General features: G+C 44.5%; 2 protein-coding genes across 3 annotated transcripts in view; both read left to right on the forward strand.

Annotated features, from left to right (window-relative positions):
- Nucleotides 1–5059, forward strand: part of LOC118937792 (serine/threonine-protein kinase LMTK1-like) — a 73550-nt gene extending 68491 nt beyond the window's left edge. For both annotated transcript variants that reach the window (XM_036939269.1, XM_036939270.1), the window contains 4 exons: nucleotides 295–459; nucleotides 714–927; nucleotides 1536–1775; nucleotides 4536–5059. In XM_036939269.1, coding sequence (XP_036795164.1) covers nucleotides 295–459; nucleotides 714–927; nucleotides 1536–1775; nucleotides 4536–4564 — 648 coding nt within the window. In that variant the 3' untranslated portion in view covers nucleotides 4565–5059. The remainder of the gene's footprint in view (nucleotides 1–294; nucleotides 460–713; nucleotides 928–1535; nucleotides 1776–4535) is intronic.
- A 5794-nt stretch (nucleotides 5060–10853) lies between these two features.
- The window catches only part of LOC110487474 (zinc finger protein 239), a 43936-nt gene continuing 39654 nt past the window's right edge, over nucleotides 10854–15135 (forward strand). Inside the window, exon 1 of the transcript XR_005035218.1 lies at nucleotides 10854–10872. The gene's annotated coding sequence lies outside the window, so the exon portion shown is untranslated. The remainder of the gene's footprint in view (nucleotides 10873–15135) is intronic.

Genomic DNA, 15135 nt, shown 5'->3' on the forward strand with positions numbered 1-15135 from the left:
TATGAGCCGTTCTCCCCTCAGCAGCCTCCTGTGAAATGGAGGTGGCCGTTTCTCCACTGTAGATTGGAGCTTTAATCATGTAAATCAGTGTTTCCCAAACCTGAGGAACATTATGTGTTTCTGGCCAAGTACTAACACAGTTAATTCAACTAATCAACTCATCATGAATAGTGGAATCAGGTGTGTAAATGCTACGGTTAAAAACTACATTGTGCTCCACTTTGGGTTCCCAGGCCCAGGATTAAGACACACTGATGTGAAGTGTGTTGTGACTGACTCACTTGACTTGACTAGGTGATGGGGGTGCCGGTGGTGGTGAGCGATAGTAGTGGGGCCAGAAACCTCCGCAGCCTCCTCAAGATGCCTACGCTCCTCACACAGTCCTTCTGTGACGAGCTGGACAGGAAGAAGAAAGCCGTGTCCTTCTTTGATGACGTCACCGTCTTCCTGTTCGACCAGGTCAGTCACTCTGCAAGCATAGTGACATCACTATGGTTAATTAATGGCAATACTTAATTCTGGATTTTTAAAAAGGCACCACGCATTATAGAGAATTCATAGTCTTTATAACCACTGCATAGATGCATCACAAATCATTTATAAGCAGTCACACAACATAAAAGTGGTGTTTAAAGTTGGGCCAGTTGAATTATTGTTTTCTGTACTGGTAGATGTATTTGAGACTTTCTGACTGATTTCTCTTTCACCTCCAGGAGAGCCCCACAGGAGAGCTGGCTGACTTCACATTTCCCCCAGGAGCAGAGTCCAGCGGCCAGGCCTCAGGCGGGGAGAACCCCCAACCGGACCTCCAGCCCCACCCCACCATGGGCCACCACCACCACCACCCCACCATGGGCCACCACCTCCACCCCCCGGGCAGGGCACCACACGCCTCAGAGGACTCTGATGGTAACATGTCAGAAGAAGGTAAGAGTGAAAAATACTTTCAGTTACAAGAACAGTTAGAGACCAAGAGTGTTAAGAATGGATCCCTGAGGGATACAAGAACAGTTAGAGACCAAGAGTGTTAAGAATGGATCCCTGAGGGATACAAGAACAGTTAGAGACCAAGAGTGTTAAGAATGGATCCCTGAGGGATACAAGAACAGTTAGAGACCAAGAGTGTTAAGAATGGATCCCTGAGGGATACAAGAACAAGTAGAGACCAAGAGGATTAAGAATGGATCCCTGAGGGATACAAGAACAGTTAGAGACCAAGAGGATTAAGAATGGATCCCTGAGGGATACAAGAACAGTAAGAGACCAAGAGGGTTAAGAATGGATCCCTGAGGGAATCCACAAGCTACAGTTAGGTATACTGTATCAGTTCTAAACCCCCTATCCTCTGTGTGTGTGTGTGTGTGTGTGTGTGTGTGTGTGTGTGTGTGTGTGTGTGTGTGTGTGTGTGTGTGTGTGTGTGTGTGTGTGTGTGTGTGTGTGTGTGTGTGTGTTTGTATTGTGTGTGTGTATTGTGTGTGTATGTGTGTGTGTGTGTGTATGTGTGTGTGTGTGTGTGTGTGTGTGCGCATATTCAGGTGGTGGGTTTGAGTGGGAGGATGACATCCCATTGATGACCAGCCCGTTGTCCAGCCCGTCTACAGCTGAGCCACCGGTCTCCGATCCCATCCCGGTCCCTGCTGCCAAGCCTCCCGAGGACAAGCCTCCCGAGGACAAGCCGGTAGCAGTAACAGCAGCATCACAGTTCTCCCGCTTCAGCGTGTCCCGCTCCCGCTTCTCCATCACACACGTCCCCAATCCAGACATGAACTCTGGAGGTCAGTCCTGTTGAACACACCCCTGGTACTGTAGTAGTCACTAGTGTCCTGTTGAACACTCCCCTGGTACTGTAGTAGTCACTAGTGTCCTGTTGAACACACCCCTGGTACTGTAGTAGTCACTAGTGTCCTGTTGAACACACCCCTGGTACTGTAGTAGTCACTAGTGTCCTGTTGAACACACCCCTGGTACTGTAGTAGTCACTAGTGTCCTGTTGAACACACCCCTGGTACTGTAGTAGTCACTAGTGTCCTGTTGAACACTCCCCTGGTACTGTAGTAGTCACTAGTGTCCTGTTGAACACACCCCTGGTACTGTAGTAGTCACTAGTGTCCTGTTGAACACACCCCTGGTACTGTAGTAGTCACTAGTGTCCTGTTGAACACACCCCTGGTACTGTAGTAGTCACTCGTGTCCTGTTGAACACACCCCTGGTACTGTAGTAGTCACTAGTGTCCTGTTGAACACACCCCTGGTACTGTAGTACTGTAGTAGTCACTAGTGTACTGTTGAACACACCCCTGGTACTATAGTACTGTAGTAGTCACTAGTGTCCTGTTGAACACACCCCTGGTACTGTAGTAGTCACTAGTGTCCTGTTGAACACACCCCTGGTACTGTAGTACTGTAGTAGTCACTAGTGTACTGTTGAACACACCCCTGGTACTATAGTACTGTAGTAGTCACTAGTGTCCTGTTAAACACTCCCCTGGTACTGTAGTACTGTAGTAGTCACTAGTGTCCTGTTAAACACTCCCCTGGTACTGTAGTAGTCACTAGTGTCCTGTTAAACACTACCCTGGTACTGTAGTACTGTAGTAGTCACTAGTGTCCTGTTCACAATACTGAGCCCAGCCTAGCTGTACTGACCTGGTTACGTAGTGTCCTGTTTTCACAATACTGAGCCCAGGCTAGCTGTACTGACCTGGTTAGGTAGAGTCCTGTTCACAATACTGAACCCAGGCTAGCTGTACTGAGCTGGTTACGTAGAGTCCTGTTCACAATACTGAGCCCAGGCTAGCTGTACTGAGCTGGTAACATAGTGTCCTGTTCACAACACTGAGCCAAGGCTAGCTGTACTGAGCTGGTTACGTAGAGTCCTGTTCACAATACTGAGCCCAGGCTAGCTGTACTGAGCTGGTTACGTAGAGTCCTGTTCACAATACTGAGCCCAGGCTAGCTGTACTGAGCTGGTTACGTAGTGTCCAGGCTAGCTGTACTGACCTGGTAACATAGTGTCCAGGCTAGCTGTACTGACCTGGTAACATAGTGTCCAGGCTAGCTGTACGGACCTGGTAACATAGTGTCCTGTTCACAACACTGAGCCCAGGCTAGCTGTACTGAGCTGGTTACGTAGAGTCCTGTTCACAACACTGAGCCCAGGCTAGCTGTACTGAGCTGGTTACGGAGAGTCCTGTTCACAATACTGAGCCCAGGCTAGCTGTACTGAGCTGGTAACATAGTGTCCTGTTCACAACACTGAGCCCAGGCTAGTTGTACTGAGCCCAGGCTAGCTGTACTGAGCTGGTAACATAGAGTCCTGTTCACAACACTGAGCCCAGGCTAGCTGTACTGAGCTGGTAACATAGAGTCCTGTTCACAACACTGAGCCCAGGCTAGCTGTACTGAGCTGGTAACATAGAGTCCTGTTCACAACACTGAGCCCAGGCTAGTTGTACTGAGCCCAGGCTAGCTGTACTGAGCTGGTAACATAGTGTCCTGTTCACAACACTGAGCCCAGGCTAGTTGTACTGAGCTGGTAACATAGTGTCCTGTTCACAACACTGAGCCCAGGCTAGCTGTACTGAGCTGGTAACATAGTGTCCTGTTCACAACACTGAGCCCAGGCTAGTTGTACTGAGCCCAGGCTAGCTGTACTGAGCTGGTAACATAGTGTCCTGTTCACAACACTGAGCCCAGGCTAGTTGTACTGAGCTGGTAACATAGTGTCCTGTTCACAACACTGAGCCCAGGCTAGCTGTACTGAGCTGGTAACATAGTGTCCTGTTCACAACACTGAGCCCAGGCTAGTTGTACTGAGCCCAGGCTAGCTGTACTGAGCTGGTAACATAGTGTCCTGTTCACAACACTGAGCCCAGGCTAGCTGTACTGAGCTGGTAACATAGTGTCCTGTTCACAACACTGAGCCCAGGCTAGTTGTACTGAGCCCAGGCTAGCTGTACTGTGCTGCTCTTTCTTTTGACAGTACATTGTCCACTCCAGCAGCTATGGTGGATGCATAACAACACCAGCTCAGTACAGCTAGGCTGGGCTCAGTGTTGTGAACAGGACTCTACGTAACCAGCTCAGTACAGCTAGCCTGGGCTCAGTGTTGTGAACAGGACTAGCCTGGACACTACGTAACCAGCTCAGTACAGCTAGCCTGGACACTATGTTACCAGGTCAGTACAGCTAGCCTGGACACTATGTTACCAGGTCAGTACAGCTAGCCTGGACACTATGTTACCAGGTCAGTACAGCTAGCCTGGACACTATGTTACCAGGTCAGTACAGCTAGCCTGGACACTATGTTACCAGGTCAGTACAGCTAGCCTGGACACTATGTTACCAGGTCAGTACAGCTAGCCTGGACACTATGTTACCAGGTCAGTACAGCTAGCCTGGACACTATGTTACCAGGTCAGTACAGCTAGCCTGGACACTATGTTACCAGGTCAGTACAGCTCAGGTCGACACGACAGTGTGAAAAGGGAAAACGTCACATCTGCGCTAACGAATCCTCTTCTCTTGTCTCACAGGGAGCAGTGAAGATGGAGAGAGGCAGTGAAAGAAGGATTGAAGGGGTCTTCTCCATGACAGGAAGGAGTATACCTCCTCTCCTAGTACGACTACCAGGTGTTCAGACCTGGGATCTCAAGAACCTGATGACCCTGTATGAGCCAATGCCTTGTATCGTAGTGACACAACATCTACATTCCAAATGACAGCCTAGTCCCTATGTGCCCTGGTCAACAATAGTGGAAAACATAGGGAACAGGGTGCCATTTGGGATGCAGACAAACACCTTAAATGGTTCCTTCTCTAACTTTGTATTATTACTCCAGAGAGAGACGGAGAGACTAGCTGTAGGAATGATGACAGAGTCCCGAGAGGACCACAACCGAGCCGTCCGTATGTGACTGATAATATAGATGTCTTAGAGATATATAACATCTACACTTATGACAATTATTAATAACTTCTTTGCTCAAATCACCATTGACGTTCAGTAGCGTCAAGTCATTTGGGGAAAAGGGAAAAAGAGAAAAAGAGAAAAAAATGACAGACTTGGTCTCATTGCTGCTCTCTCATTGGCTGCTTTGGTCCTCCATCTGCTTGCTCATCGGCTGGTTGGGTCTTCTAGAACAGTGTTACAGTGCTTCCCTGGAGCCATTGAATAATGGTTGATGACCGCCCCACAGGAAGCTGCTCTCTGTGGGGGTTCAAAGATGAAGACAACCCCCCCTCCCCTTTACAAATGACAGAGGAATAGGGGTGGGGGTACTGCGGAACTTACTGTGCCCCCTTGACAAAGCCACAGGAAGGTGGACGGTCTTGCTGATGTTTTAGTTCAGGGATAAAAAAATGTATTATTATGATGTTATACCATAGCATTGAATATGTGTTTCTGATTGGCTTGAAGGGCATTCTAGAGCGTGCATTATTTCCGTATAACTCACGGTATATTTGCACGATAGAAAGGTTCGTTCTTACATATTATATGTTTGAGTTGCTTTTGAAAGCAAAAGTTCAATTGAAAACATTATTGGCCTGTTTGAATTCGATTTTCATAATGTCGAGCTAGGACTGATGGTTTGGTTCGCTAAACTAGCAAGTCTGTTTGTTTGGTTACCAAGGCAACCACTGTCGCTGTCTAGTAAACTTGCTAGCTACTTCAGTGGATGTTAAACACATTTCTACTGGCGAATTAACACATTTCTAGCAGCAAATGTGTTCAATTATAGCCCTGGTATAAAAGGGATAATCAACTTGGGGCTCTATGCATACTGGAAAAGTGGAAAGTCAGCTGGAACACACCTTCCACACCTTCCATAGAACGCATAGTCTCTGGTTGATTATCCCTTACATAACAAATCATTAGAGCCAGAGCCCTGTTGAAATCTATGTATGTTATAATATATATGGCTCTGCTTACAACTTGGTAACACTGGTATGTGTCTGTTTCACAGTTCTTTGTAACGTTAGTTACTCCTCTCCTTACAAAAAAAGGTTGCCGTTTTGAAACTGCAGTAAAAGTGCAGTAACTGCAGTCAACTGTGGTATTCTGGATGCAGTACTTACAGAATAACTGCAGTGTACTGCAGTTGAACCTCAGTTATACCGCAGTTGAACCTCAGTTATACCGCAGTTGAACCTCAGTTATACCGCAGTTGAACCTCAGTTATACCGCAGTTGAACCTCAGTTATACCGCAGTTGAACCTCAGTTATACTGCAGTTGAACCTCAGTTATACTGCAGTTGAACCTCAGTTATACTGCAGTTGAACCTCAGTTATACTGCAGTTGAACCTCAGTTATACTGCAGTTGAACCTCAGTTATTAGGTTAGTTAGGTTCAGTTTGCTGTCTTTGCAGCAAACTGCAGTTATACTGCACTCTAATGGCAATCTTTTTTGGTAAGGGTCCTCTCTCTGGTCAATGAAGACCTCCACATCTGTTCAACATGCACTTCCTCTATTAGAATTATTAGGCCAGTTGAGTTGCTCTAAAGTAGATGTATTTAGGGTTTGAAGCCGTGAAAATTGGAACACATTTTTTCGTACTGAACAAAACCTGATAAGAGTGCCATTTCAGCCGAGCGTTGTAGGAACCTGTTAGTAGCACCACCTATAGATCAATGTTGAAAATACATCTACTGTACCTGCATTTACGTTTCAGGTCACCCCTGTGTTGGGTCTACATTACTGAAATATAAGGCGGAGAACACTGTTTGTCATGTTAATGTAGTGGATCTGTTACAGCATAGATCCATGAGGGTCATGTTCCTTAGGTATGAATAGGGGGGGAAAGTACTGAAATGAGGGTGAAACTATCTGGACTTAAAATTATATATATATATTTAACTAGGCAAGTCAGTTAAGAACAAATTCTTATTTACAATGAAAGCCTACCGAGGAACTACCTCGTTCAGGGACAGAATGACAGATTTGACCTTATCAGCTCGGGGATTCGATCCAGCAACCTTTCGGTTACTGGCTCTAACCACTAGGCTACCTGCTGCCCACTTGTCCGACTTGTCCAATAAGACACGCTCATTAACGTTTTTCATTGCAAAACCTTTTCCGTTAAGTGCCCTAATGAACGTGACCCAGGATCCCTGTTTGTGTCTGTCCCTGGAAACTCAAGGGTCAGTTGGTAACAAAACATTATTAGTGTATTATAATGCATTATAAAGGACGCTATAAAGCATTATACATTACTGTCTAGCCCATGTAATGATTCATACAGTAGCTTTGCTCACGTTTCATTTAACCAGCGATACAGTGAGTGGAATGTGACGGAGGGAGAGAAAAGAGGGATGAATAGAAGAAAGAGATTTGCATCCTAAAATGGCACCCTATTCCCTTTATAGTGCACTACTTTTGACCAGGACCCAATGGGCCCTTTATAGTAGACTACTTTTGACCAGGGCCCATAGAGCATTTGGGACGCCACCCAGGTGAAGCCACAGCCAAACTGGTTTGGTCATAATATCTCTTCTGGACGGTTTTCCTGGACACAGATGAATCGTAGTCCTGGACTAACAAACACTTTCAATAGAGAATCACCATTAAAATAGGTTTTGAGACCAGGACTTATTCTGTGTCTGGGAAACCAGCCCTGTATGTTTAAATGCAAGAGTGACTTTCAATTCAACTACATGTCTATACTATATCTGTCATGAAGCTGTGATTGTCACCGGTCTACCTACACCATCTAATGCAGGTCTATTTTATTACATGTAAGAGATGGTTATCTGTACAGGTGTTCAAGGTGTACAGACATTGCAACAGGACGGTTACAGATTGACACATCTCACATAATAATGTATGAATGTTATCAACATGTTTCAAGATCATTTGACTTGGTTTTACTACTGCTGTACCCTCTCCTCTCCTTCCGGGGCCATGTATCAAGCGTCTCAAAGCAGGAGTGCTGACTTAGGATCAGTTTGGCCTTTTAGATCGCAATGAATAAGATCACACAGGCAGGACCTGATCCTAGATCAGTACTCATTCTCTAAGACATTTGATACATCACTAAAAGGGCCAACTCTATTTTTTCTCTCTCTCTGCCTGCCTTTTAAGTTTTTCACATTCTGCAAGAAGAGAGACTTTTCCCCTAGTATTTCTTATCTACCAATATGAGTATGTTTCTGAAATGGCATCATATTCTCTGTATAGTGCTCTAAGAAAAATACTCATATTTGTGCACTTATATAGGGAATATGGGCCATTTCAGTCACAACTTTAAAACCTCTATGGGATCGGTGTCCCTACAATGGGACGGTTCAGCTAATGTGATTAGCATGACGTTTGAAGTAACAGGAAGATTTCCCAGGACATAGACATATCTGATATGGCCAGAAAGCTGAAATTCCTGTTAATCTAACTGCACTGTCCAATTTACAGTAACAGTGAAAGAATACCATGCTATTCTTTGAGGAGAGTGCACAGTTTTGTACTTGAAAATGTATCAATAAACCAATTAGACACATTTGGGCAGACTTGATACAACATTTTGAACAGTAATGCGATGGTTTATTGGATCAGTCTAGAACTTTGCACATACCCTGCTGCCATCGTATTTCAGACACCACTTTAAAGTAATCCACTGCAGCCAGATTGTGGAGTTACTCACCCGCTCCTCTTCGCTCTCTGTGGAGCATAAGCCCTCAACCAGTCCATGTCGGCTTGTCTAAATAGTGGCGGTGCGTAAACATTGCACTTACCACAAATTCCTTGTTTTCCCTGTGTTTGCCGTATTGTACATTGCTTTTGTCATTAGCACAATATACATGACCGATTTTAGCTTCAAGGCGGCGGCCATTTTGAAAATCCTAAAAGGTAGATTGAGCTTATTTAATGGCACACTAAAACATGTCACGCGCCATAGTTTTGAAACACAGTGGATAGTGCTAAAACAATTATGCCATATCTGAATTCTGACATCTTTATGCACGTTGGCCATTTGCCAAAGAGAAAGGACAACAATAACAAATGGCTAAGCTAAATAGACAATTGATATGAGTTGAGAGTTGAGTAGGTGAGATGGGTTGGTCCGTACACCAGTAGTAACACCATCATGGACCCCAGGAAGAGTAGCTGCTGCTTTTGCAACAGCTAATGGGGATTCTAATCAAATACCAAATACTAAATCATCATCACTCTATAGATCCATTCTAGCCTGGTCCCAGATCTGCTCTTTCCAACTCATTGTCAAGCCAAACATTTGACATAGCAATTCCACAAGCTGTTGGTAAGAGAGCAGAAAGCAACTGGCATCCAGGCTAGTTCCATTCCTCAAGACCTATGTCTCAGTTTCATGGCTGTCGTGCTAAAGTAGAATTCAAGACAAATAAATCAAGACAGTTTTTTTTCCCCTCTTGTGTCTGTCACATGTATTGCTTCGTTTACTGTAATTAATTAATGTGATTATAGGTGCCTGAGCAGTTGAGCAAATGAATCAGCTGCATTCCCACTTTGTATGTTTTTGCACCCTCACATTGTTGGACCAGAAAAGTATCATGAACATTGGGTAATTTGTCAACACGCTTGTCGTCTTTAGCAACCTGGGAATCAGTGAAACACTCCTTGACCAGAGGCCCCAGGTGATCCGCCACTGCCGGGCGGCACATTGTCCTCATAGAGAAAATAAATGAACTTCATCCTTGCTACTGTTCTATGATGAAGAGTCTCTCCCTTCTCATATAAAGTTAGGATTCATGAGATAACCTGTAAGAGCTTTAGTGCACAAGCCCCTTCAGTGTCATACATGTAAAAGATTTGGTCATTTGTCAAGTGTGTGCAGAAGGGAAGAGTATTGTATGCCAAATTAATGGAAATGCTGCAACTGTGGAGGTGAACATGTGCCTGAATTCCTGGAGTGTCCTGTTAGGGTGAAGGAGAATGCGGTGGCAAGGGTAAGTAGTGCCCTGTTAAGGTGAAGGAGAATGCGGTGGTAAGGGTAAGTAGTGCCCTGTTAAGCTGAAGGAGAATGCGGTGGCAAGGGTAAGTAGTGTCCTGTTAGGGTGAAGGAGAATGCGGTGGCAAGGGTAAGTAGTGCCCTGTTAAGGTGAAGGAGAATGCGGTGGTAAGGGTAAGTAGTGCCCTGTTAAGGTGAAGGAGAATGCGGTGGCAAGGGTAAGTAGTGCCCTGTTAGGGTGAAGGAGAATGAGGTGGCAAGGGTAAGTAGTGTCCTGTTAGGGTGAAGGAGAATGAGGTGGCAAGGGTAAGTAGTGTCCTGTTAGGGTGAAGGAGAATGCGGTGGCAAGGGTAAGTAGTGTCCAGTGTGTCTCCTATCTGGAGGCAGTGAGAGAATTGGAAGGATGGGGAATAAACAATGGTAGTAGAGCAACCAAGACCAGTGAAGGGTTCTCATCAACCGAGGAATAGTGAAATGCTACATGGTAAAAAGGGGGACTTTGTATTATTTATTGCATTGGTCAGAAACTGTACAGCACAAGCAGAGAAGAAATCTAAGAACATTGGAATGAATCATTGTGAATGCCGCAGAACGTTTTGGGGGGGGCTGTGCTGAGTCTGTGCAAGAGATCCTGTCAGTGAATGTATGGCCATCACGGAACCCTGAGCCTGTGTATTTGGAGTGGACTGTGATTGAATAAGTGGGATTGGTTCTTAGTTGACGTGTTTTATTTGGTATATCGTTTTTCCCATATCCCATGTTTATTTTTTCAATACCACTACCAGCTGGTGGCGATAATGTGCCATTAACATTGGATACCAACCGCCGTTAAACCCCATCGAAGAAGAAGAAGAGAACGTTGTGGTCCAAGTGGCTCTTGGGTAAAAGTAGGCGGTAGCAGACAACAGGATTCTTGAAAAGGGTGTTGAACGTTTTCTTGACTTATAGATCAGGTAAACTCTTTGCAAATAATTTTTCTGAAGTAAGGTCAGCCTACATGAGACGTTTATTTGTCACAATTTAAATCGTTTTCTGATATTTAATTAGATGTTTGATTGCTCTGGTATAATGTTTATCTGAAAGGAATAACTTGCCTACACATTTCTTGTCATGTGAAGAAACAGTAGCTTCCTCGATGGATTTGGCTGCTTTTTAACAGTAGTGAATAGCTCAGCTGTATACAATTATACGTTCAGTTAACTTTTAACATTATATCTCTGCTGTGTGGTATAAAACAGTTTGGTTAACTAACAGTAGCCTATAGCTCTACTGTATCAAATGTACTGGTCTAGTTTTCATAATCTTTCATCTTCCACATCAATGCGTTACATTTGAACAGCTGGACAAAATAAATCATGGCGGTAATTAAAGCTGGACAAAGTAAACCATGGTGGCAATTAACTTGTTGGGATATTCTCCTTCAACAAAGTAACCTTCTAGCCTATCGCACACAATGCGGCAATTCACCCACTATGCTGTTTACTTTGTGCATCTAGCCTACTTCATATCGCGGAGTCTACCTTTAAACTCAGAATATGCTATTCAGTTATTTTGACTCTTTTGAATGTTTTTCTTTTACTAATGTTTCTTGATTCCTTCCTAAATATTTATTAGACTGTTTGTAGAGGCCTACCTCAAGTCCCGGCAGTGTGTCAAGGCCCGTATTTTGAGATCGTGGAGCTCCTCGTTGCGGTTCTGCTCCTTGTTCTACATCTCCTAATCTCTCCTCCTAACAGGTATGAACCCAGAACTGAATAGAGCAGCTGACCAATTACGTGAGACTTTAGTTCTGGATTAATCAAGATTAGCTCAGTGGTGAGAGTTGTGGTCAACTCCACTGAATGCTCAATCAAAGGTTCTGAACATAAGACAGGGGGCGTTACAAGTGTTATCAGTTTTGACATTTGTACTAAGAGTAAAAAATATATATACCACTTCCAAAGTGCTGAAATTATTTTCTATGTAGAATACCTCCTGCGTTCACCAGGACAGAGCTAGCTCATCCCCCTCCACCCTGCCAGAGTGCCAGGGTCGTAACTCTCCCAGTAGGCCTTACTGCTAAATCTGAAGAGGGTGTCTGTGTGGCTGGTCGACTGCAGGAAAACACCAGGGCAGAGTGGAACTGTGTGAGAAGGACACGAGGAGGAGGGAGATTTGATTTCATCAAGTAAGAACAATGGGGTGTGTGGATTAAACTACAATCTGCTTCTGCAACTTCTGTTAATTGATAGATACAAAATATACTGTATATTTATGATAATATTTGTTTAGGGACCCATATTTCCAAAACCTAGTTATTCAATGTCTTTGTTTCACAGGGACACCCCTAACCGTCGTTCTCTCAGTAGGGGGACTTATCATCTGGGGGGCCTCAAAAACATCATGATGCTGACGAGACAGAGAATAATCTCACCCGATCAGAACATCTCAAGAAACCCCAGCAGAGACGTACAGGGAATAAACCTCACCACTACTGCTCTGACTTTGGGAAGCGGTTCACTACACAAAGGTCCTTAATTCACCAGCGGAATCACACCTGAGGGAAACCATACCGCTGCCCTCAATGCGGGAACTCTTTTGCTGCATCTAACACCTTAAAATATCATCTAAGACTCCATACAGGAGAGAAACCGTACTACTGCTCTCAGTGTGAAAGCGTTTTGCTGCATCTATCACTTTAAAATCTCATCTGAGAATCCATACAGGAGAGAAACCGTATAGCTGCTCTCAGTGTGGGAAGAGTTTCACGTGTCCAGGGGGTCTTAAAGTACACAGAAGAAGCCATACAGGAGAGAAACCTTACAGATGCTCACAGTGTGGGAAGTTTCACTGCTTCTCACACCTTAAAATTTCATCTGAGAATTCATACAGGGGAGAAGCCTTACCCCTGCCTTGATTGTGGGAAAGGTTTTGTTAGTGCAGGAGGGGGGGGGGGGGGGGGGTTGATAATTGTCTTCTTTCATATACTATTATTATTATTATTAAATCAAGTGGAGCAGTGGTCTAAGACCATCTCAGTCTTCGACCACGAGGCATCACTACAGACAACCTGGTTCGAATCCAGACTGTATCACACGTGATTGGGAGTCCCATAGAGTGGCGCACAAATGGCCAAGCGTCGTCCGAGTTTGGCGGGTGTACGCCGTCATTGTAAATAAGAATTTGTTCTTAACTGACTTGCCTAGTTAAATAAATGTTAAATAAAATACATGTAGAATAATGTTTCAACAGTAGTGTGTATTCATGTATTCAATTGATCAATAAATTCAATCCATTATCTTCTGAACAACCTTCTGCTTATTTCTACACTTAATTATTTATTCACAAAATTTATTAAAATGCTCCTAAAACTGTAATAAATTATGCATTACATAATTATATCCATGAAAAACAATAGAAACGCAAAAAGTAAAGTATTGGTCCCATGTTTCATGCGCTGAAATAAAAGGTCCCATAAATGTTACATGTGCACACATCATTTTTGTGCAGAAATTTGTTTACATGCCTATCAGGGAGCATTTCTCCTTTGCCAAGATAGTGCATCCACCTGACAGATGAGAAGATTTTCATCAAGGTTCTCTCTGTACTTTGCTCCGTTCATCTTTCCCTCGATCCTGACTAGTCTTCCAGGCCCTGCCGCTGAAAAACAACCCCACAGCATGATGCCAAAACAACACATCACCGTAGGGATGGTGTCATGTTTCCTCCAGACGCTTAGCATTCAGGGCAAAGAGTTCAATCTTGGTTTCATCAGACCAGAGAATCTTGTTTCTCATGGTCTGAGATTCCTTAAGGTGCCTTTTTGGCAAAGTCCAAGCGGATTGTCATGTGCTTTTACTGAGGAATGGCTTCCGTCTGGCCACTCTACCATACAGGCCTGATTGGTGGAGTGCTGCAGAGATGGTTGTCCTTCTGGAAGGAATCTCCCATCTCCACAGAGAAACTCTGAAGCTCTGTCTGTGACCATCAGGTTCTTGGTCACCTCCCTGACCAAGGCCCTTCTCCCCTGTTTGGTCAGTTTGGCCGGGCGGCCAGCTCTAGGAAGAGTCTTGGTGGTTCCAGACTTCTTCTATCCACTGTGTTCTTGGGGATCTTCAATGCTGCAGAAATGTTTTGGTACCATTCCCCAGATCTGTGCCTCCACACAATCCTGTTTCAGAGATCTATGGAGTCTGCCTTTCCAAATCATGTCCAATCAATCAAATTTACCACAGGTGGATTCCAATCAAGTTGTAGAAACATCTCCAGGATGATCAACGGAAACGGGATGCACCTGAGCTCAATGTTGAGTCTTAGAGTAAAGGGTGCTGAATACTTATGATGCAAATAAGGTATTTCTGTTGTATATTTTTATTACATTTCCCTCAAAAAATGTAAAACCTGATTTCACTTTGCCATTATGCAGTAGATTAATGAGGGGGAAAATGTATTTAATCAATTTTAGAATAAGGCTGTTACATAACAAAGTGGAAAAAGTCAAGGGGTCTGAATACTTTCTGAAGGCACTAAAAGTCGACCTCCTTAATTATTTATATCAACAACAACAAAATTGCACTTACTCTATGCACACTCACTAGACTACCCACACACTCACTAGACTACCCACACACTCACTAGGCTACCCACACACTCACTAGACTACCCACACACTCACTAGACTACCCACACACTCACTAGGCTACCCACACACTCACTAGACTACCCACACACTCACTAGACTACCCACACACTCACTAGACTACCCACACACTCACTAGACAACCCACACACTCACTAGACTACCCACACACTCACTAGGCTACCCACACACTCACTAGACTACCCACACATTCACTAGACTACCTACACATTCACTAGACTACCCACACACTCACTAGACATCCCACAAACTCACTAGACTACCTACACACTCACTAGACTACCCACACACTCACTAGGCTACCCACACACTCACTAGACTACCCACACACTCACTAGACTACCCACACACTCACTAGACTACCCACACACTCACTAGACTACCCACACACTCACTAGACTACCCACACACTCACTAGACACCACACACTCACTAGACTACCCACACACTCACTAGACTACCTACACACTCACTAGACTACCCACACACTCACTAGACAACCGCACACTCACTAGACTACCCACACACTCACTAGACTACCCACACACTCACTAGACTACCTACACATTCACTAGAC

This window comes from Oncorhynchus mykiss, chromosome 12 (genome assembly GCF_013265735.2).
Source record: "Oncorhynchus mykiss isolate Arlee chromosome 12, USDA_OmykA_1.1, whole genome shotgun sequence".
Classification (NCBI taxonomy): Eukaryota; Metazoa; Chordata; class Actinopteri; order Salmoniformes; family Salmonidae; genus Oncorhynchus; species Oncorhynchus mykiss.